This window comes from Caloenas nicobarica, chromosome 7 (assembly GCF_036013445.1).
Source record: "Caloenas nicobarica isolate bCalNic1 chromosome 7, bCalNic1.hap1, whole genome shotgun sequence".
Classification (NCBI taxonomy): Eukaryota; Metazoa; Chordata; class Aves; order Columbiformes; family Columbidae; genus Caloenas; species Caloenas nicobarica.
This window is the reverse complement of record NC_088251.1, coordinates 19,175,169-19,198,040: the sequence shown is the minus strand read 5'-3', so window position 1 is coordinate 19,198,040 and position 22,872 is coordinate 19,175,169. Positions and strand designations below refer to the sequence as shown.

Here is a 22,872-nt window from a genome sequence, read left to right as displayed (position 1 = left end):
TTACTCATCCGTGCTCTTCAAGATACAGAGATATAATCATACAGATTAAACATTAAGGCTCAATCTCTACAACAAGTGGCAGGGAGATTAATTTCTATGGTGTTACATAAATAAAAATCCATTGTCCCAGAAAATTGGTATTGCTCTTGCTGCCCTGTTCCTTTATTTTTCCTTGAATTTAGTTGTCATTTCAGTTTCATTTTGAAGGCATGATATACCAGTGCTTGGCAATAGAGTTGGTTATAATGCAACATATTTTCCTCTGCTACTTTTTTGAGTACTTAAAGATTAGAAGTATAGTGTGACTACAGCTTCCTTTTGCTTGGTAGTAAGTTGCAAGAGTAGATCTTATTTGCAATTCTAATCACATCCAATTAAATAAGAACTAATAAAGGATACTTGCTGTGAATTTGGGTTTTATAAACCAGAAGCAACAGAAGAAGAAAGAGATTTGTTTATATTGTCATACATTGACCATAAGCTATTAATACAATGCAACTGTAAAAAGGGACAGAGAGTGCTTACTGACAATATATTTGGGGCAGGAATAGGGCAGTATTAGTATCCTGGTACAAGGTGCCAGTAAGACTTTGGTCTGAAATGTTATTACTGTCACCTCTGTTCAAGGAAAACAAATATAAATTGGATGGGCAGCAGAGCAAATCTGTTGCAATGATTAGGAGAATGAAGGATGCCTCCTAAGTGTAGTAAACAAGTGTGTGGTTTGTTTTGTGAAATGGCACAGAATGAAAGAAGTTACATTACACTTTTATATAAATAAATAAAAGCTCACAAGAGAAGAGTAAAATATTGGCTCGTAGAAAGTGGCTAAAGCCAGACACACAAGAGATTTTGCACAACTGAGTGGAGGGGGAGTGGATTTTCTGAAAATTGATTGAAGGAAGTGTGAACTCTGTGTAAGCTGAGTGGAGAGAAGAAAAAAGGCAAACAAACAAGGGGGAAAAAAAAAAAACCAAACCACCCACCAGATAAACCCAGCATGTCAGCTTGTTTGATACAGACCAAGGAAATAAACAGAAGTAATTTCTTACTGCCCATGAAGAATGAGAAACTAATGTGTTCTGGGAAGGCTGGGTTTTTTCGCTATAGATATTTTTAAGAGCAATTGGCTTTTTTGCTACAGATACTTTAAAGAGTGGTTGTTTGGATTCATATTATAGTATAGTTGAAGCTATTTTTTGCATCTCCAACTTCTAACTTCCTTTGGATCGCTGGGAGTTTTTTAATTAGACTATGTAAGGTTGTTATATATTTTCATAATAAAAGAGATAAGCAACATCCAGGTTGTCATTCTGCATATGTATAAGCTTTTAATAAAGAATATTATTTCTTAATGTCAGCAGTTTCTGAAGGCATTAACAGTTTAAAGTAGGGTATTGCTGGTGTCTAGGAAATCCTTCTTTATTTTTATATGCGTGTGACCTTGAATGTATATAGTGTTCTTTTGAATTGTTTCTTTATCAACACTTGAACAGTGGCCAGACACAGGTCAGTATGTGATATCTGTAGCTATTGCCTTTGTTTGCGAAGTTATTTTATTCTGGTTTATAAAGAGCAAATATATTTGAAAAATAACTACTTGTAACCACTACTTAGTATATTTCCTATATGATTGTTGATATTTGCTTGTGATTGGTAATATTTCATGTTTGGATCTTGTGTAAGAGATTTTTCTCTTCTTAACCTAAAGAGTAGCTCTGAACTTAATATGCACAAAGACTTTGTTTCAAATGTCCTCAGTAATTCTCAGAAACAATCGTATGATTATGAATAAGAAAATTATTAGTCATTTTAAGCTCAGCTCAGACCTCAGCTTCCATGGGTGATATATTCAGCTGCTTTAGAGTCCTTGTCTTATCTGTAAATTATGGTGATAATAGCAAACTGTATTACCAATGTGAAGAAGAACACCTGTGCAAAAGTCCATTTGTGAGACTCTAGCTACACATTCCTTTTAATAGAAGTAATAAAATAGTTGTTTGTTAATGACTTCTTTTTGCTCATAGAAACAGCAGTCACCCAAACCTGATTTGAATTACCACAGGAGGAAGTTCTCTTATGCCTTATTGTTTGGAGGTTTTCTATTTCTGTGTTTGTCTTGATAGATGCATCCATTAACTGTTCAGTGGATAGGTTCTTATAGCAGTACCCCTTTCATCTTCCTTTAAAAAACACAATTCCAGAAAAACAAAGTGCCACTTAATTTCCATAGCTTTCATATTCCAGTTGAACTATAAAGTGTGTCATTTTAATGTGTGTGTATTAATGAGCCATTTAATATAGAGTATTTATTTTGTGTTAAAGGTTTGTTTTTTGTTTTGTTTGTTTTGTTTTGTGGGGTTTTTTTGTTTTTGTTTTGTTTTTTGTTTTGTTTTCTTGAATACTGTATTTTAGGTACCAGGGATTGGGCCCAACAGTGATCGTTTGTCCAGCTACTGTGATGCATCAGTGGGTAAAAGAATTCCACACTTGGTGGCCCCCATTTAGAGTCGCAATTCTCCATGAAACTGGTTCTTACACCGACAAAAAGGTAATGGTTGACATCCATTTTATAATTCCAGAAGTTTTTCTTTTTCTTTCTCTTTTTTTCTTGTGCTAGCCAAAAAAGACACTCTCCTGTTCCTGAATGTTTCTGTGCAACCTTGTGTTCTTTCTCTGTTTTAAAAGAACAAAAAATTCAGTGTCTTGTATAGATTTGATAGGAAACTGCACAAAAAGGGGACACATGGAGTACATTTATGTTATGATACAGACTAATGTTGCCTGAACAAATTAAACATAGTAGCAGGGTTCTTGCTTGAGCTTTGCTTGTACTGTAGTCCATGTGAGGAGTTAATGACTAGGCTGCTTGTACACCAGTTTTATGCTTCTAGTACTGGTGAATTCTCTCCTCGCACTTTCATGCATCAGTATGTTATTGATCTAGTATTTAATACATTTTGCTTGCACCAGCAATTCTCTTCATTTGGTCAGTATGTCAGTTAATATCACCTGGTCTCATTTTCTTTAATGACAATGTTACTTTGTTGGTTTGCTTTTTTAAAGCAGTGCCTTTTCTGTCTCTTAATTTTCTTGGCCAGTCTCTTAATATACTTGTTCTTTTTCCATTTCTTAAGTTGACAAGCCTGACTTGTCCGAAGTTTCAGTCCTTGGTACCTTGCAGGAACGAAACAAGGAAAACTTAAATTTTTGTTTTCCCCTGGCCTCATATTTCAGAAGCTTAAGTGGATTTTCAGGATTCAGCAAAGCATTTTTAATTTTCTGTTTAAGTATTTATTGAATTTCTTGTAATAATATCAAAATGTTATGGTGCTTTATTGCACTTGATTAAACGTATTCTAAGGTAATTGATGTAGTTACAGTCCATGGCAAAAAAGGAACAGCACACTCTACTGTGCTAATAGCTTCCTGTTGTTCAATTAACTCAGTATGTTTTGAAGCCCTAAAAGTCTTTTGATCTCAATAACATGCTCGCATGTCTTCCTAAATTAAGTTGTATGTGCTTATTTGGGGGTATTTGTTAATTAATGCACTTGACAGACTGGCTCAAATTTTTCCATCTGCAGGAATAGTCAGGTTTCAGGACTTCACCTTCCATTGTCCTCCCACAAATGTATGCTCAACACCTTAAGATTAAGGAATTTGGATACCATATGATCTTTTTAGAGAGATTCAGTTCTCTTAATTCTGCTCTAATGCCTCATCTTCTGAGAGCTGCAACAATATGCTCTGAACAAGTGTCACTTGCTGATGTGGTCTCCACCTCATGCACGTTTTTTTTCCTAGATGCCTCTTAATCAGAGAAGAGCAATGTTATGACTACAGTAAAAAACACCACAAAAAACCCACCTGTGAAGTCAGCTTTTAGTTTAAACAAGGTACAGCACTTGTGGCTAAGTATGTCCTGTGGTGCTGTCTTATGCTATTAACCTCCTACTGTGGTTTACACTCAAATCTGATGTAGCTTAAAGTGACTTGTAAATATCAAGTGCTCTGAGACCTCTAAGGATCAGAGAAAATAAAGTAAATACTCTTATTTATGATATATAGCAGAAGATAAGTGGGAGAAAACTCTGTAAGTGTAGGAAAAAAAGCCTTCTGTACAAAGAGCTTGTCCTATTGTTTCAAAGCTCCTCATGGCGTGTGAGCATTTGTAAATCATAGAATGTAAGAGTCAACATGAACTTTGATTATCTTGGTTTAACATATCACATATGGAAGGAGGCTGTATCTTTTTAAGATCAAGGCTGAACTTTCAATTTCTTGATCTTTAGAATAGGTATCACTGAGCTTAACAATTCTTTCTGGTGGTAATCGTATACCACTTGTAAAACCGTGACTTTACATTCCCTTATTCTGGGTCAAATGCTGGACACTCAATGCAGCCCTCAAAAGCAGTTGTCAGTTTGTGATGCTTGCACCTGTGGAACCATTGATTTGAAAATGACTTTGCACACTGAAGACTTTAAACCTTCTACCCTCACAGTAGAATATGCAATCTACATGTAAATAAAATAAGCTTCAGAGGTTACAGTTATTGGCATGACTGTGTATGGAACCTCTGTTTTCACCAAAGGCTCTATTTCTGAGTCAAGGACCAAATTCAGATAAACATAGTATTATGGCACAAGAAGTAGCATTCTTGTTAAATATATAGTGAGTGCTTTAGCTCTTTTTATTGCAACTTCTACATTATTAAATATTGTAATGTGTTCTTTTGAAACCTCTTCATGGTACCATTTAGATTGTTTTGTTGGGGGCAGGGAAATAATAAAGAGGTTTTATAGGTTGAATGTATGGATCTCTGGTCTTAATGGTTGGTTGTGAGATAGTGGTAAGCCTGCTGAAGAATGCGTTTTTGATTCACAAGTGATACATGCTTGTGTAAGTGACTAGCTATTATCTCTGTAAGTTCACACTTGCCTTAAAGGTACCTGAATGTTTAGAGAATTTCATAGTTATCACTAGTGTAGTTCTTTAAGTTCAGTCCTAACATACATATTTCTGTTTAAGAAAATTACCATTTTTAATACATAATGTTCAAGAGGACCTGAACTCTTCTATAATATTTTTAAAGACTACTTCATACCAAAAAAAGAGAAACCTTATTTCTGTAAGCATCAGTTAAAAAAATTGTTCTGTTTTTGTGGCTTCAAAAACAAAATTGTAGCTACAGAGGGGTACCAACAGGCGAAAAACCCATTTGCTTAGAGGTGTGTCCTTAGAATAAAATCATAAATGTTTTAGCCTTAAGAAATGGTGCTTATCAAAAATCTTTCAGTCTTTGTACTTTGCATGTGTCCCAGTGAAGACAAAGCAACACAGTCAACTTATCACCCTAAGTTAGGAGACAACACTTTCCTTTAATTGTAAAGGCCTGAAATACTGTCCTGAACAGAACTACAAGGTCAGAATTACTCAATCTACTCGCATTTCCTCTATTCATTAGCATCTTTTAAAGGCAACAGCTCAGAATTTCAAAGCCAGATAACTTCTGTGTAATCGTTTGGCATTAGTAGGATTTTTCTCAAGCTGATTTTTTTTTTCAGTTTAACAGTGCACGACCCGAACTACTTTATTAAAGTGTATTTCCTGATTAAAAGAAAAAAAAATAACCTGAATCTAACCAAACAGGAATTGTGAATTAAAAAATACATGATAAATAGCACGAATTTTGAAATGCCACATCCTCAAAGCAGTGTGTATCCAATATTAAATCTGTTATCATATTTTTAAAACATTTACAATTATTTCAAGAGCAGCAACTAAAGTGAAGGCAGCTTCTGAGAAAGTACCAAATGCAGTAAAATCAGAGTTAATAAGTGATGTAGTGTGAGTTGATAAAATTGTGTTGTTGTATTTCTTCATTGTCAGCAGAAATCCTTGTTTATTAAAAATTTAGCTTGAAGGAAACTTTAATTAATTACAGGTTCAGTAAATCCTGACTAGGATTCTGCTGTGGTGTGTTTACAGTGAATGGCCTTCATGTGCCTGTGTTTCACTTCTGTTCTCTGCTACCTGACAACGTGATTTATGGCTGTTGTTTTGTGCTAGTCCACTGTTTGCCCTCTAGGAGGGATTGGTCTCCTGAGCCTCCATAATAACAGCAGCACTTTCACAAAACATCTTTTAATGACAAGAGTGCAGCATTCTGTAAGTCAGGCTAATTGCAGACATACCCTATTAATTGCAAAAACTAGAAGAGGTTACATATTTTACAAGCTTTTAATTTGAAATCGCCCGAGATGATTTGTCTTAAGTGTTTGGGTAGAGATGTCTACAATATTCTATGATAAGCCATTGCTGAGACTCTAGAACACGGTTGCAGGCTATGGACAATGTACCAGGTAGAATTAAGCTTTGGATGTCCACACCTACCTAGAAATCCTACTGTCATACAAATTGTTCCAGAGTTCACATATTCTCTTGAGAATCATGATGTCAACATTAAATAACGTGTTATGATTTTAGGAGGGGATGATAATCAGAAAGCAGAAATCCTTGAATAGTTAAACACAGAAGAGCTTTTTGAATCTTGGGGTATGTCAGCAAGAAATTTTACAGCAAGAGGTCTTGGACTTTTAACACCATCTGAGTATTTGAGATGGATTTTTCCCTTTTGTTTTTGTTGGTTTTATTTTGGGTTTATTTGTTTCATTTGTTTGGGTGTGCTTGGGTTTTGTTTGTTTGTTTTTTCTTTTTATTCTTAAAGGCACTTCTAGTAATAAGGGTATTGTCTTTCCTTTGGCAAATTCTGTGGTGGTTCTACCATTTTTTTTTTTCCTTTTACATTGGATATATTAGTTTCATCCAGAATCACCTCCCAGTCCTTCATCTTCAGTTTAAGTCTTCTAGATTTGTATGTGGAGGGTAAATGCAAGAAAGATGAGTCTTGAATACTGTGAATGCTGTGGGAGGTGATATAGATTGTCCCAGCCCTACATGATTTACAGCTATAAATGCCAGTAAAAACTTGGGGAAAGGATATAGCTTACAAGAGAAGCACAAAATTTGAATATTAATAACAAATATATTAATCCTATTAATGAGAAAGGTGGGACAGAATTTAGGATTAACCAAATAGACTTTTGCGACTGTTTTTCAGTTTTTCACTTGTTTAATTTTCCTCTAATGTTCTAGATCTTGCATGCAGTACATAAAGCTGAGTATGTGAGGTGAATATAGGAGAACTTGAAGGAATCAGTTACTTTAATCAAATTTAATGTTTGTGTTTCAGACATTGCCTTAAAAAAAGTTTCCTTCTGATCCAGAGTTCAGATCAAATTCTGATGTTATACCACAGCATTCAAGAGTGCTTCATTTTTTTACAGATGAGCTAAGAATCATGTAATTGAGGTCTTGCCTATGCTTATTGTCTTTGCAAAGTAAATTATATATCTGCTTTTTCAAAACTTTCTGTACACCCTTTGGACAACAAACCTGGGGTTGAGTAGGTCTGAGTTTTCTATCTCACTGTTACTCACAACGTGTGCCTTTTGCTTTTAGGTGAAACTAATCCGTGAAATTGCTTCATGCCATGGAATTTTAATTACATCTTATTCATACATTCGACTGATGCAGGATAACATCCACAGATATGACTGGCATTATGTGATTCTGGATGAGGGTCACAAAATCCGAAATCCAAATGCTGCAGTCACACTTGCATGCAAGCAGGTACTTTATACAAAATAAAAGCAATATTTGAAGGGCTTGGGGGAAGGTTCCAAAATCTAGTAGCCTGTATTACTTTATCATAAAAATACACATTTGTCCATTAATAAAGAATAAAAGCATAAATCACAATGGACTGTATTTGACTATATAATTTACTTAACATTTTTAATGAGTTTACATCAGTAAATTTACAGAAGTATGGTAGAGAAAAAAAATCAGAAATGTTAAATAATTGTGTAGTAATTTGTCATTAGGGATGAATGTCAGATTGCTAGTGTTCATCTTCTGGTAACAGTTTATGGAAAATATATTGCAGAAAGCTGTTAATTTCAGGAATATGGGGCCACATATTGACTAGACAATGCCCTCAGGCACATGGTGTGAACTGTGGGGTTGTTATATGCAGGGACAGTAGTTGGACTCGATGATCCTTGTGGGTCCCTTCCAACTCAAGACATTCTATGGTTCTATTCTATGAAAATGAGAATTCATTGATGGTGAAATTGAATATTCTTTGAGGCAGAAGGCAGGCTACACCATGATCCATTAAAATAACTTTATTTTGGTTTTGTGGTTTTTGTTAATAGTTCCGCACACCCCATCGAATCATCTTGTCTGGCTCGCCTATGCAAAATAACCTAAAGGAGCTCTGGTCCCTGTTTGACTTTATATTCCCAGGGAAACTAGGAACACTGCCTGTGTTCATGGAGCAATTTTCTGTTCCGATAACCATGGGAGGTTATGCCAACGCCTCTCCTGTTCAGGTAAACGCATCAAAATATTCACTTTGCTTGAAAGAAACTTACGTTGTTTCAAAACTGACTTTTAAATGTACCTCATACTGTGTGTTCTAGACACTAACCCAAAAGTGAGTTGCATGTGCGTTTTACTGCTGCATATGTGAAAAGAACTGTTCAACCAAATGAGACCATTTCATTTGTACGAGAGTATAGCTTATACACAAAATTTTCTTGTCAAAAGCCCTAAAACTTAAATCATTAGAAGTATTCTCTGATATTAAGTAAAGATAAGCAGGTTGGGGTGGTAGCTGACTGATCTCATATTGTGGTGTATTTAAATAGAATTTTCCTGTTTGATGTTAAGCTTTGTCAAATTATGCAATAGAGGAATCCTTAAATCCAAACAAGAGCTAAAATAGGTATTGGAAGTCTAACAGTAGATAAAATTTTATTTTGAAAGCAAAAAATAATTGTAATATTATTTTGAATAAGTATGTCTAGTAATCTTTGCGGTTTTGGTTCTCAGTATGTATGACTTTTTAAACATTTTTCAAATTAGCTGATAAATTATCAGCATAATAATCTGCAGACTAAGTTCCATATAAATGCTAGTAAACTTGTAACCTTTTAAATATTATTTGTAATGTTTTGCACACATTTCTAAAGTGACAGCCAGTTTGGGGGGTTTTTTGGTGTGTTTGTTTGTTGGGGTTTTTTAACATATCAATTATTTATTAAATTCTTAGTTTTGCTTTAAGATAAATGAAGGTATTTTTAGCCATTATGTACAGTTAATACCCATCTCACACATCAATTACCCATTATAGAACCATATGCTCCATTTAAGGCCAGAGTGACCTTTCGCTTCTGTGATCATGGGGATTTTCTGGTACTGATTTTTTTTAATAGTCTCAAGCGGGCACTAATCTTCACTTATTGTCTGGTAACCACCATTGCTGCAGGCTTCTTTTTTGATCTTCAGTATATGTATTAGCAGTTTTTCATGTGGATTTTGGTTCTGTGCAAGTTTATTCTCACTTCCTTGATTGGTTTCTAAAAGAAATCTCATTTTTAGTCTCTTTTAAATTCCACTAAATTAGGAAAGATAAATTAGTGGTATCTGAGGAAGACTTAATTATTCAATGTTATTGCTGCTAACATGAATTTTGTTGCAATTCATATTGTGTTGAATATGTAACTGTAGATCCACATAAATCATAAACCATCTCATTTTATTAGGTTTTTCCTATTACTAATTATGGAATTTTGCTTGTTGCTAAAATTAATAGCAAGAACCAAAATACAACTTTTGCTTTTTCTTCATTCTCCAGGTTAAAACTGCATACAAATGTGCCTGTGTGTTACGGGACACCATAAACCCCTACTTGCTGCGAAGAATGAAGGCTGATGTGAAAATGAGCCTTTCACTTCCAGATAAAAATGAACAGGTTTGCTTATCTTTACTTTTACGTCTGAGCTCTCTCCCTGCCCAAAACCAATCCTTCATGGACATTTGGAAATAATTTGTGCTAATAGCAGATGAAATGCTGTTTTAACTAAAGATAAGATGCAGAGCTTTCAAGTTGTGGCTTCTTTTCACCTGTTTTCTGACTATTAAATGGTCATAGTCTTGCAGGGTCTATACAAATACACTCTCATCTAACAAATACAGGATGTATGAAGTACAGTCAGGTCTGCTTAATACTGTCCTCTGAGGTCAGAGGTGAATACAAATGAAATGTCTGTGGAGTGTTTCCAATGGTGCATCTCTTGGATGCTTTAACATTGTTTCCTGCTGTGAAAAAGGTTAATTTGGGCAGCAAATAGTAGAGGAAATACTTGATGGCAGTTGTTCATACTGCAGGCTATCTGAGCCTGCATGTTCCAATCAATTTCTAAAATATTAGCTTTTTAATCTAAAACTTTCTTGCTCTACAAAGAAATGGGGTATTTTTTGGGAAACATTTTGATTCAAAGTAGAGGAGGTTGAAAGGATTATTTAAACAACTGAAAATCCTACAAATACTCATTTGTAGTAACTATTAGATTCTTCTGTCACTCAGGCTTTGGTGCTTCAGGCTTTTTTGTCCTCTCCTCTCTCGTTTCTGTCTCCTCCCTCTAAAAAGGAAGTAGTTGTGCTAGTCTTTGTAACACAGTGCTGGAAGGTACATAATAAATGAGTAGGATATACCCAATTTCTGCTGTGCAGTCTAATTATTTTTTTAATCAAATTTTGAATTTCTACATACTTTAGAGTCTGGACTATATACTCTAAAGAATGCAATCATAAACAGATTAAACAAACTTGATTTTTGTTCTTGTCAGTCACAGGGAACTACGTAAGTTTGACTTACAGCATAATGTTGGGTGTTTTGCAGGATGTGAGGAAGTGACTTTGTTCCATTTTAGCCCATCAAACCATCTGAAAAATCATTATATGCTCACACGCAAAGGCTAATGACAGAACAGATTACATGCGCTGATCTAGTTTTCCCATGAGGTACTAAGAATTTGTAAGTTGTAAGGGACATAACAGACACAATGGAAAGCATTTCCTATAAAAATAGCTTTGAGAAAATGCTAACATGGCACAGTTGCTCATTAAAACTGGAAAATGGCAGCACTTTGAAAAGTAAAGCAAGTCGAGGGGAAAAATTAACAGCTGGAAAAGGGCACAAAAAACCTCATGAAACCCATCTAATGATTATGTTCATTCTCTAAAATTCTAAGTTTTTTCTTACTAATTATTTCTATGCAGTATCTTTTAACTTAGTATTTCAGTATGTCAGACATCTGTGAAGCTTCATTGTAGCACATTGTAAAACTTTAAAATGCACTGTATTTGGAGTTTACAGGTGGGGTTTGAGTGATTCATTTGTTTGTTTTGGTAGGTCCTCTTTTGCCGTTTGACAGATGAGCAGCGTCAAGTCTATCAAAATTTCATCAACTCTAAAGAAGTTTACGAAATTCTTAACGGAGACATGCAGGTTGGCATTAATTAAGGTTAATGGCAGGTAGACTTTGATGGATAATCATGGACTAACCTTTGCATTCTTCTAGCTGGATTCTGAGCAGAAAGGGAAGCAACACCCTGATCTCAGTTCTGCTTTTGTGGATGTTTTGCCCTCCCATTTTAGCTGCAAGATACAGATGTGTTGTTTGTAAGAAAAAGAATATTTCTTGGTTATAATGCATAATTCACCACAAGTTTACTTGTCTTGTGAACTGTGAAATCCCTTCTCCGCTCAACCCTGGTGCCTCCAGTTAGTTGCATAGTCAGTACAGCTGTGTATCTTGTAGTGCCATACAAAGCAGATCTCGACCTTATCACTGTTTTGATCTATTTTTCCAGGTGTCACACAGGTATAGTGGCCAAGTTTTTTCAAATGCCTAGCAATTTTAGTTATCCCAATGAAAATTATTTTAAGGAGCTCGATCTTCAAGAGATGCCTTGTACAAGACTATCCGCAGAAATTTCTCTATCGTGTTACAGAATGGGCTATCATGTTATGAAAATATTGAACAGTAAATGTCATTGCTTTTATTAGATGTTTTGTGATGACAGCAGTGAATCCCAGCTGAAAAACAAAAACCCCATTCTACAAATAAACTATGAATTATGAGCAGGCTCATCCAACTTGTTGTGACAGAAGATGGAGGGATTTGCTGTGCTAGTTCATTTTTGAGTGCCCATTATATTAGAAGAATAAATAACACTTGTAATATTATTGAATTAATAACTGAACAGAACCCTTGTAACATGGCATCGAAAGTGGTAATTTTCAGCTTCACATGTTTGTTCAGATATGTTTTGTCGTCTTTGTTACTGTGCATTCTGGTGGGTATATTTGCTGTCCTCAAAGTCTTAAGCTGCCTGCTAACATGGTGGGGATTGGAAGGAGGAACACAATAATTTCAAGTCATGAATTTGGTGGAATTTTTCCTTTTGAGTAGGAAAAAACTGACTATGAGTTACAGCTAGGGACTGCTTTTGCTAATGTGGAAATTGTTGCAGAATTCTCTTAGTATTGTCACAAGAAGAGGCTCACAAGAACGTATAATTTCATTGACCTTCTCTTTTTCTGATTTTTCCCTAAAACTTTCCATGAAACAAGTATTGGTATCCATTGGCTTCTCTAAAGAACAAACTACTATTAACAACAAATTGATGATGACTGGATTAATTCATTGCTGTTTATTTTTCTCAACCACAACACACATAAACACAGGTATTTGTCAAGAAAATAAAAATATTTTTCTTCTGCGTTCTTTAGCTTTTCTCAGGACTAGTAGCTTTGAGAAAGATTTGCAACCACCCTGACCTCTTCTCTGGTGGTCCGAGAATTTTGAAGGGTGTACCAGATGCTGAAGTGGAGGAAGCAGATCAGTTTGGATATTGGAAACGTTCTGGAAAAATGATAGTGGTAGAATCCTTGCTGAAAATATGGCACAAGCAAGGTCACAGAGTGTTGTTTTTTACTCAGTCAAGACAGGTAAGATGAGCTTATTGGTTTTAGTTTTAGCTGTTACTAAAACTAAAAAAGTGTGTGTGTGTGTGTCCCAACAAGACTTGTAATTAGAACAACTTTTTATAGTGTCCTGCTCAGAAAATTAACATCTTGTTGAAAAAAATACCAAAATGACTTTGGAAATAAGTTCCCAAGCTCAATAAGCTTTGCTGGAATGACAGTGTGTTGTGGCAGTGTTTCCCAAATTCAATATACTGTGTCAAAGCTTCTATCAATTCTACCCATATAATACTAGGCTGAAGCGGTGGTGATGTATTTATTGTCACTACTGTGTGGTTTCAGGATAGAATTGTTAGTCAGTTTGCTCACTTGGTTTAGTGCATGTGCACATCTAATCCTCAGAATTGTATGCTTTGGGCCAGTAGCACAGACAGTGACCTTAATTTGTTTTCCCTTGTGTATTCATGATTTTGTCCTACTTCCATGGATTCCCTGGAGTGCTGCAACATTTACCTGGGTAATTGTCTTGAGAGCATGGCTCTGGACTTCCCAAACCAAGCACAAACATTCCACTCTTGCATTCAGCAGTGAAATAACTATTATTTCCCCCCCGCAGCAAATCGCATAAGTTTAATGAATTTTCTGCCCATTTAAGATTCACAAGTTTTTGGTTGTTATCTTGTTTGTTTGATTGGCACTGCAGTTAGTACCAGAAATTCTTATTACTTGATTGGACAGTTGCTTAGTCTTCACATCTGGATTTCATTAATTTTCTTCTGTCACAACAGATGCTGCAGATATTTGAAGTCTTTGTGAGAGACAGAAACTATTCCTACCTCAGGATGGATGGCACCACAACAATAGCTTCGAGACAGCCCCTTGTAACAAGATTTAATGAGGTGAGGTGTTGCATCCCACGCACTAACTCCTGTTAGCGAGTATGGTTGAGTTCTTGCATTCCTTTTTTTATCTGTTTCTAAATATACTACTTCAGGTTTGAGACACAAAACTGGGAAGGTCAGTCAAATGAAACAACTTTCTTTGCAAGGGAAAAAAAAAAAATTTTTTTTCACACTTGAGTTGGGTTTTCTGCTAAGAAAAAAATTGCGGTTGAAAAGGAGTAAAAGAAATTTTATTGGACAACAGTAATTGAAATTTAGATCAAACTACTTTTGTCAAGAGATATTAGACAAACAAGGAAACTTATTCCTTCTCTTGGCTGCCTTTTGCATCTTTGCAAATAATACAGGTTAAAGAATCCATGAAATAAAAAAAGTCATCTTGTACTTCGGTAATTCTTGCTTTAGTAAATTCTCTCTTGTGTTATAGGACAAATCCATATTTATTTTCCTTCTGACAACTCGTGTTGGTGGCATTGGAGTTAACTTGACTGGTGCTGACCGGGTTATTATTTATGATCCTGACTGGAATCCCAGTACAGATACACAGGTGAGTTTGATTCATTACATTCCATTCACCAGCTAAGCTGAAATAAAACTGAAGATAGAATAACATTTATCTCCTCAAATAGTGTTAAAACACTCTGTTGCTTTTCCCTAAGTTGCTGTTCCCAGCAATGGTCACTTAGGGTGCAGTTCCACATTATGATTACTCTTGTGGCAAAGCCAATTTAAGTGGTTCCCACCACATCCCCTTTATGCTGTTAGACCTTACCACTCTTCAATATTGTCAATTTATATAGTCTGTTTAGAGTGTAGCCAAACAAACAGTTGAAATGGCCTTTTTTTTTTTTCTCAATAAATACACACACAAACTAGGTGCTTCTGAAGAGAGAGAACAGCTGTGCAAGCTCTTGAATAGATATGACTGTTCATGGTTGCAATGCAAGATAACCAAAGGAGAACAAATGTTGCTTAAATTGGCTTTGTCACTAAATAATTATATGTAGCTACACCCTTAGAAGCTGCTGTTAAGCCTATACCTTAAAGTAGTTGTTTATCTGATGCTGTGATGATACTCTGGGTTTTCAGATCCCTTAACAGTATATGGGGCATACACGTTTGAGAGAAAAGAACTGGTCTTAATGGAAATCCTACATCACTCTGACATCTGCAAATGTGTAATCTGACCTAGAGTGGTCTGTTTTAGCTGTTGGTTCAAAATGCTTGTAGGAAAACTTTAAGTTAAGAGAAAGAACAAAAGTTCAAAGAAAATGTGTGTATTAAAGCTCTGTTGTGAAATGGATCCCTTTTGGAATAAGTCTATATAAAGTGCAGATCCTAGATATGAGTTCTAATTTTAAAATAACTTATTTTTTTGAGGTTTTTTGCATAAATTTCGTGGTACAATTGGAGACTTGCCTTTTTACATATGTAAACTTTCTAAATTGTTTTCTTCCCCTTCTGAGTTAGTTGTCCTAATGCTGTAGAAATACCACAGCTGTGTAACTTCTTGAACTATTTGTTAAATATCCTAACTAGGTTTGAAACAGCGGTATGGATAGCTCACTGTCAAACGCGTCTAAGAGGCTAATGTCCAGTAACCAAACCTGTTGTATTCCAGGCTCGGGAACGTGCTTGGAGAATAGGCCAAAAGAAGCAGGTGACCGTGTACAGGCTTCTCACTGCAGGTACTATTGAAGAGAAGATCTACCACAGGTCAGTCACAACAGTGCCTTGGATGCAGCTGTATGCTCAAGAAAATGTAGTGAATCCGAGGTGGTGTAACAGTGACATACCTGTGCATGTGCACACATGGCTTGTAAACGCCAATCTTGGTCCTGATGGGCACATCACGGAAAACTTTTTAAAACTTCTGCTTAGAAATGGGCCTTTTTCTAATATCAGACTCCCAGCTGCTGGGCTGTGCTGCCGCCTCTCTAGCTCCAAGACCCACATGCTAAATATACCTCATCAATCTATTCCAGCAGCTGTGTCCAGCACATCCAAGAATTCCCTGTAAATGTGAGAATATCAGGCATAGACAGGAAAAAACTAGCCCCTTACTCAGAACATAAGACTCAACAAGTTTTTTATATTGTCCTCAGGATATATAAAGATGTGTGTGGTACATACATCCATTTACTACTCTGCAAGCCCAATTTGATTTTATTCCCAAATCATTCCAAGGTGAGACAATTAAATCCTAAGAAACACCAGTCATATTCATGTTATTTATTCCAAAATGTAGCTAAAGCTTAAAGTGCTTGCATTTCAAAATCATTGAAATATTTTTGTTTTGCTTTCCCACTCAGCTTCCTCAGTAATTAGCTTCACTCACATGAATTTCAAATGTGAATGTACATGGGAATCCTCTGTCTAGGCATCACTCTTTAGAACTGGAATATCCTCTTTGAAAATGCAGATGAATGAAAAGCTCTAAATAATGAAATACCAGCACCTGTTGAATGCCTTTTTTTGAATCTGTTTTACCACATGGACACAAAACATCCGCTGCTGCTTGGCTTGCGTCCCTCTGGCATATTTCTGTTTGAACAACACTGACCACATCAAGGAAGTGGGCTCTAAAGGTCAAGACAGCCAGCAGAAATTCATTTCTTTCCAGAACACTGCAATGGACTTCAAATTTTAAGCAAGTTGTCTTTTCTCTTTGCCTGTGTTTTCTGCCCTGCGGATATGTTTTCTGCCCTGCAGATCATCCTTGCAGGAAGCAATGAAGCTCGGTCAATTCTTACAAAATTTGAAGTCTTCTGATGGGTGCACTACAGTAGCTGGCACCTGTATTTAAACTCAGTTTTTGCCAAAAATAGTTTCCCTGCTTAATGCCAGTAGAGCCAAAACCATGATAAAAACACTTATTGAGAACTGATTTCCAGTTCTGTTTAGGGCTGTATTTTTTTGTGCAAGAAAATAGTGCCTAGGACTTGCAGTCAAAAGCTATGTGGTACAAACATGGCATAAAAATGTATTTACCAATAGTAGAAGACTTTTTGCAGCTTAGTTCTCCCCCAGATTTGTTCCTTTCAGTCCTCTACAGATGGGCTTTTTTTCCCCTTTCCTCTCAACAAGTCTGATTTCCCTTTTCAGTGATTGTCATCCAGTCATCACCATCAGACTGAGCTGCTGCTGCTTTTGATTCCTCTAACCCATTGAGCCATTAAAATGTTGTCATTTTAACAAGCTCTTGTTTTTCTTTCAAGAAGCTTTCTGATAGTTTAATTGTAATATATGCAAGCTTTTCAATTTAATGGACAAAAAAGAAGTGTAGCTGTGAAGTTATTTATTGCTTAGTTAAGGGATGCCTCATAGGACATTTCAGGATGGTGGTTACCTGTTGTGTTATGGAGTTGTTGCAAAACAGTAAATCCCTGTGTTTAACAATTTAGTTGGTTGTTTGAAAGTTACTAACTCAAGATTGTCTTTTGGAAACTAACATCATCTTCCCACTGCTTAATTGTTCTGCAGGGTAACGTTTGTGCTTATACAGTTTTCTGTTTAAGTAGTGTATTCAGTACTTAAACAGAGCTAGACATTGTTTCACTCACAAAGTACTTTTTTTTTCTTTTTTAGACAAATCTTCAAACAGTTTTTAACAAACAGAGTGCTGAAAGACCCTAAGCAGAGGCGCTTTTTCAAATCCAATGATCTTTATGAACTTTTTACTCTGAGCAGCCCAGATGTGTCTCAGGGGACAGAAACAAGTGCAATTTTTGCAGGTACCCATTTTTTTCTGTGTTTAAAAGAGAAAATATTTGAAGTGTTTGATAAATGGTTACTAATTTCGTTCGTCCCACAGGTACTGGTTCAGATGTTCAAGTCCCAAAACGCCAATTGAAACGAAAACTTGAAAAGCCACCTGACAATGACACCTCTAAAGGTGATCTCCATCTTACAGAAAGCAGCTCACCAAAGTACAGCAAGTCATCCGATTCCTACTCAACCACACATGTGGCAAATTCTTCTAAAGCAGTAGAAACAAGTGAGGAAACCAAAGGAAATTTGGAAACCTTTGACCAAAATGGCTATGCAAAAGATAATGCACAAGCTGCTACTAATATAAATTCACTGAATACAAGCAAGGAGGAAAGCTTGGAAAGAGCTGAAAAATGCATGTCCCAGTCATTGCCAGGTGATGCAGGGTCTTCAGAGAGTGGCAAATGTCTGAACACTGTGCTGGCTGATGAAGTACATGGAGCAGCAAATGCAACTGTCAAGGGAGACTTCAGCCTTACATGTGGTGCAGCTGGCCCTTGGGAAGAGCAGGTTGCTAAAGCTGACGATGGGCAATTAGATAATAATCATTATAAGTGTACCTCAAAAACAAAGCACAGGGTGGATATGTTGTCACATAAGAGCCACAAAGATAAGTCTAAGAAGAAACATCATAAAGATGCCAAATTTGAAGGAGAACGCATTCCTCATCTAGTGAAACAGAAGCAATACAGAAAAGAGAACAGCGAAGAGAAGGAGGAAGACTCCAAGAAAAGTGATGATTACGTCTTGGAGAAACTTTTCAGGAAATCAGGTAACTGATGCTGTTTGGTTTTTCAACAGTCAGACTGTTTAAACAGAGGTATATAAAACTTATGCAAGTGAGGGAAGGAGCAGTTGTGTTACTCTGTTCATTAGAACTACAATGCAAAATGTGTTCTATCTATTGTGTTACTATAGTGAAACATTAAAATGTTAATTATTGAAATGCTTTGTTTATGAATGTGCTGATTACCTTGGCACAAACATTTGAAAGAGATCTGCAGCCTTCCAGAAGCACTTCTGGATATAGAAGTGATGTAGTGTTTCTTCTGGAAACCAACCTTCATTTACACAAGGGTTTCACTTCTGTCCTGTCCATAACAGTAGAAATGATTGATTTACCCACATAATTGCAGAGTCTCGTGAATAATGACCTCATCAGCACAGCAGAAGTGGTTTGTTGTCAAATTGATTGCTTACCTGATAGAAGGGGTTTCTCTGGTTAGAAATTACTGTACTGAAGTCCTGAATATAATAAACCTGAAAAAGGAAAAATGTGATTGTGGCATTCACTTAAATGATTAATATTTAATTTTACAGATAACCATGTAGATTAATGCATGTTCTCCTTCACCTTTTCTTGTATCTTCTGGTTTTTAGGGGTACACAGTGTTATGAAGCATGATGCCATTATGGAAGCTTCCAGTGCAGATTATGTGCTGGTGGAAGCAGAAGCAAACAGAGTGGCCCAGGATGCCTTGAGAGCCTTAAAAGTCTCTCGACAGCGTTGTTTAGGAGCTGCTTCTGGTGTGCCAACCTGGACAGGCACAAGTGGGCTTTCAGGTGCACCATCAGGAATAAAGTAAGTTCAGTTCTCACACTGCTTCTCCAAAAATGGAAGAGTTCTTTAGGATGCTGTGGATTTATCTTTTTTTTGCACTGGGTATTTGCAGTAACATGTACCAAAGTGGAGGTTCATGTTTTATATTTCTTAAAAACATGGAGGCATATCACAAGCCTAGGAAGTCCATTCTGAAGTACAAAGAAAGCATTATTGTTGCACAGCAGAGGAGAGACAGTTTGGCAAAGGGCTCTTGAGAACCCTAAAATGCAGTCAGTGTCTTTGGCAAAACTATCCTAATCATTTCGAGAAGGATGTTTTATGACATTAAGTCTTTTGTGGGTTTTTAGGAGTCGGTTTGGTCGAAAAAGAAACCCCATGCTGCTTTCTTCACATTCCACTTGTGTGTCACCTGCGAAGAAGTGCAAGGTAAAAGACATAAGCTAATGTTTCTCTTTTAATAGTTGATATATATGAAATGTTCTGATTTATACTGTAGATGTGTCTCATACCCATTTGTCATATGATCATGTAGAATTCTGGAATTTTTAGGCACCCATGAATTTGATTTTTCATGTTTTGACATAGCATCTTGATGAAGTCTAATTAGTAGCAGCAGTCAGAACTTGCAACATGGTCTGGTTATCTGTCTCACGACCAGCAATGCTTTTCGTTTAAGTTCTAAAGTTGAGAACAGGGCATACTACCTCTTTATTGTGTATTTCAGATTACTAGCTTCTGAGTGTTCGTGTTTGTTTGCTTAAGCCTAAACAACAGGAAGATTTCGTTTAACAGATTCTGTGGACCTCAGAATCTACCTTTATCCATAGTCTGTATGTTCATTTGCAGGATGCAGATACAATAAAGAGAGAAGATGTAAAGAAGAGTAGTTCCAATGGACACTTTGATGGAAAATCTGGAGAATCATCATCCGGTGCACTGGACTCTTCATCATTATTAGCTAAGATGAGAGCAAGAAACCACCTTACTTTATCACAACAGACAGGGAATGAAAGAGATGAGAATCATCACCAAGCACCCACCCCAGCCCCAGGTTCAACTGAATACGATGAACTGCTTGTGGATCTGCGTAACTTCGTAGCATTCGGGGCCCGCGTGGACGGCGAGGCGAGCACCCAGGAACTGCTGCACGAATTTGAGTCCAAACTGACTGTGGCGCAGTCCTCCGTCTTTAGAGAACTTCTCCGCAATGTCTGCACCTTCCATAGGAGGCCAAATGGTGAAGGTGTCTGGAAGCTAAAGCCAGAATTCCACTGACCTTTGTCTAGGAAAGGCACCCGTCAGCCCCCACTCTCCTTTCAGAGACTTAGTGTTTGTCTTTTAAAACAAGGAATTATTTTGTATTCATGATTTAGTAGTTGACTTGAGCAGTCAGTGGCACAGCGCTTCCTGCAGGCTCAGAGCTAACTTAATTTCTGATTTACACTATTTATATGAAAGTGCCATCTACCTCACAGATGAAACAATACAAAGTATCAGCACCTTTTCTTTAAAAGAAATGTTAATATAAATGGGACGAAGAATACGTACTGACTTTTTATTGCAATAAGAACCATGGATGTTGCTGTGGGTTGTAAGACTTTTATTTGATTTCTGTGAAATTCCAAGGACTTCTTCCTCAATTTTCTGTATGTTACTTGAATTGTCATGGGCCACACAGTGTACCATCAAAAAAAAAAAATTTATAGTGGTCAGCATGAGAGATTCACTTATACCAACAAGTGCATCTAAATCATTGTATGACACTTTGATCAGCAGTGAGAATTTTATTTTAATGTTGGTGCTTTCGTTGTTGCCAGCATCTAGCACATGCAGTGTAACTTACATCAGTAATTAACTTGGAAAATAATTTTACTGCCACGGAGGTTTAATCACAAAAAATTGAAAGCCTGGCAGGATATTGAGGTGACTGACAGTTGATAATTATGGAAAAATTATTATATTACGGAAAACCCATTTACACCATAATCATCAATTTGTTTATAGTCCCTTACACCACTGGCAATTGCTTGGTACAATATTTCTTACCACTGAGGTGACAGTAACTGTTCCATTTGTCACAGGTTGCGGACTGGTAATTGAAGACTGTTAGAGAAGTTCCCATGAAATGTTCATGGGTCTCACTTTAATTGATGTCAAAAACTTCCCAGTTCCCTGTTAGCACTTAAAATTTTATAGCTTGGCAAAGACTGAGGTGTTAGTTGGTCAAAGGAGGAATGGTTTCACTGTATTTTGCTAAACATAATCACTTTTGGCCAGAGACATAATAGGAGCACTTACAGAAGTTACAGGTCATACCTATTCTGTAGATAGAGCGAATCTCAGAACTTGTCTGACTGTCAGGAAGACTATTACCCATTTTCTTCCAAGGAAGAAAGGATTGGATTATTTGTAGCAAACGTGCGTACTACATTGGGTCTGTCTTCAAAATACTAGTGTGCAACATAAGGAAATCTTAAGCGGGGTTGAAAACTGATAGATTTTGAGAAGAAAACCACATTCTTGCAGCAACATGAAATTACCGTTTGGCTTAAATGAGGAGCAGTTAAATATGCCTAATGTCCTTCCTATCTCTAAGCTACTGAGAAAAAGTAAAGCTGAGCTACTTTCAGTTTTTTGTTCAATGTGAAAGTATCTTATTTACTTCAAATGAAAGTACAAATGTTGAAAGATGAATGATGAAGCAAGAGTACAAACTGTTCCTTTGTTCTTGTAACGGACCTCTTTGAGATACTTCTAATGGTTTTTCCTCTTGTTTTTGCCTAGTCCTAATGGATCTTTAGAGATTTACAAAAAATGGTGCCTCACTGTTTCAATAACTGGCCAGTTGGCTTTTCACAGACTGGAGTTGGAGACGACACACAGTCCAAGAATCTGTTTCTTTTCATCATTTTATTTGAAAGTGGGACTGTCGCACCTTTTCCTGACATCTCTTTTTCTGATCCCATTTATATTACCTTATATTCCCTTTTTCAAGAGAAAGATGAAACCAAGAATCTCAGCTGCAATTACAAAGCACTTCAAAAATTGTAGATCTTTTGATATTACTTAAAATGGATCAGTAAAAGAGTGAACACAAACCAATGTTGCTCTTCTCAACAAAGCTATAGGGAATTTTATTTGGTTTTGGGTGTCATGCCTGCTTGCATCCCAATGCCCTGGGAACAAACCAGGAATTCAACTGTCAGCAAAGCTGCCGTTGTCACCTTAGCTGTCAGTACTGGTGTCCTGTTCTATTTACTGCTTCCAGTCTTAGAGACATAGTTCCTGCAAAGGAAGTTTGCAGCTTCTCACTAATCTGTTAATGTAAATTGACTTGCATGTGCTTTTTATAAATCCTTGGCTTGTATGGTCTTATTAAAAAAGCAAAAACAAAGTCTGTTCTAGAAGTCGTCTTTGGGGGGTGGGAGAAACAACAGGGTGGGGGAGCCATCTTTTGCTGTATAGTGTGGCTCTGACTAAATGATTCATATTTAAGTATATTTCAATTTTTTATAGAACTTCAAATTATGCGTTCTAGCTACTAGATTTTTTTTCCAGTACTAGCTTTTGTTTAAAAAGTTTAAAAGACTGAATGAATATAATACTAAAAAATATATTTTTAAGTATTTCATCTCGAAAGTGTATGTGATTAAAGGTCTACAGACTGATTTATAGGGAAAAGTTGTTTTGGAATATAATGTAGCTGCTATGCATTTTAAAGTAGAAGA

The 22,872-nt window shown here is 36.4% G+C and overlaps 1 protein-coding gene across 1 annotated transcript in view; it reads left to right on the top strand.

The window, feature by feature from the left end:
• The window catches only part of ERCC6 (ERCC excision repair 6, chromatin remodeling factor), a 46,567-nt gene extending 24,085 nt beyond the window's left edge, over positions 1-22,482 (top strand). The window contains exons 9-22 of the mRNA XM_065639376.1: positions 2,416-2,551; positions 7,528-7,698; positions 8,286-8,462; positions 9,770-9,886; positions 11,330-11,425; positions 12,713-12,931; positions 13,696-13,806; positions 14,237-14,356; positions 15,431-15,525; positions 17,398-17,543; positions 17,624-18,352; positions 18,961-19,162; positions 19,492-19,570; positions 19,991-22,482. Coding sequence (XP_065495448.1) covers positions 2,416-2,551; positions 7,528-7,698; positions 8,286-8,462; positions 9,770-9,886; positions 11,330-11,425; positions 12,713-12,931; positions 13,696-13,806; positions 14,237-14,356; positions 15,431-15,525; positions 17,398-17,543; positions 17,624-18,352; positions 18,961-19,162; positions 19,492-19,570; positions 19,991-20,419 — 2,827 coding nt within the window. The 3' untranslated portion in view covers positions 20,420-22,482. The remainder of the gene's footprint in view (positions 1-2,415; positions 2,552-7,527; positions 7,699-8,285; positions 8,463-9,769; positions 9,887-11,329; positions 11,426-12,712; positions 12,932-13,695; positions 13,807-14,236; positions 14,357-15,430; positions 15,526-17,397; positions 17,544-17,623; positions 18,353-18,960; positions 19,163-19,491; positions 19,571-19,990) is intronic.
• The last annotated feature ends 390 nt before the right edge of the window (positions 22,483-22,872 follow it).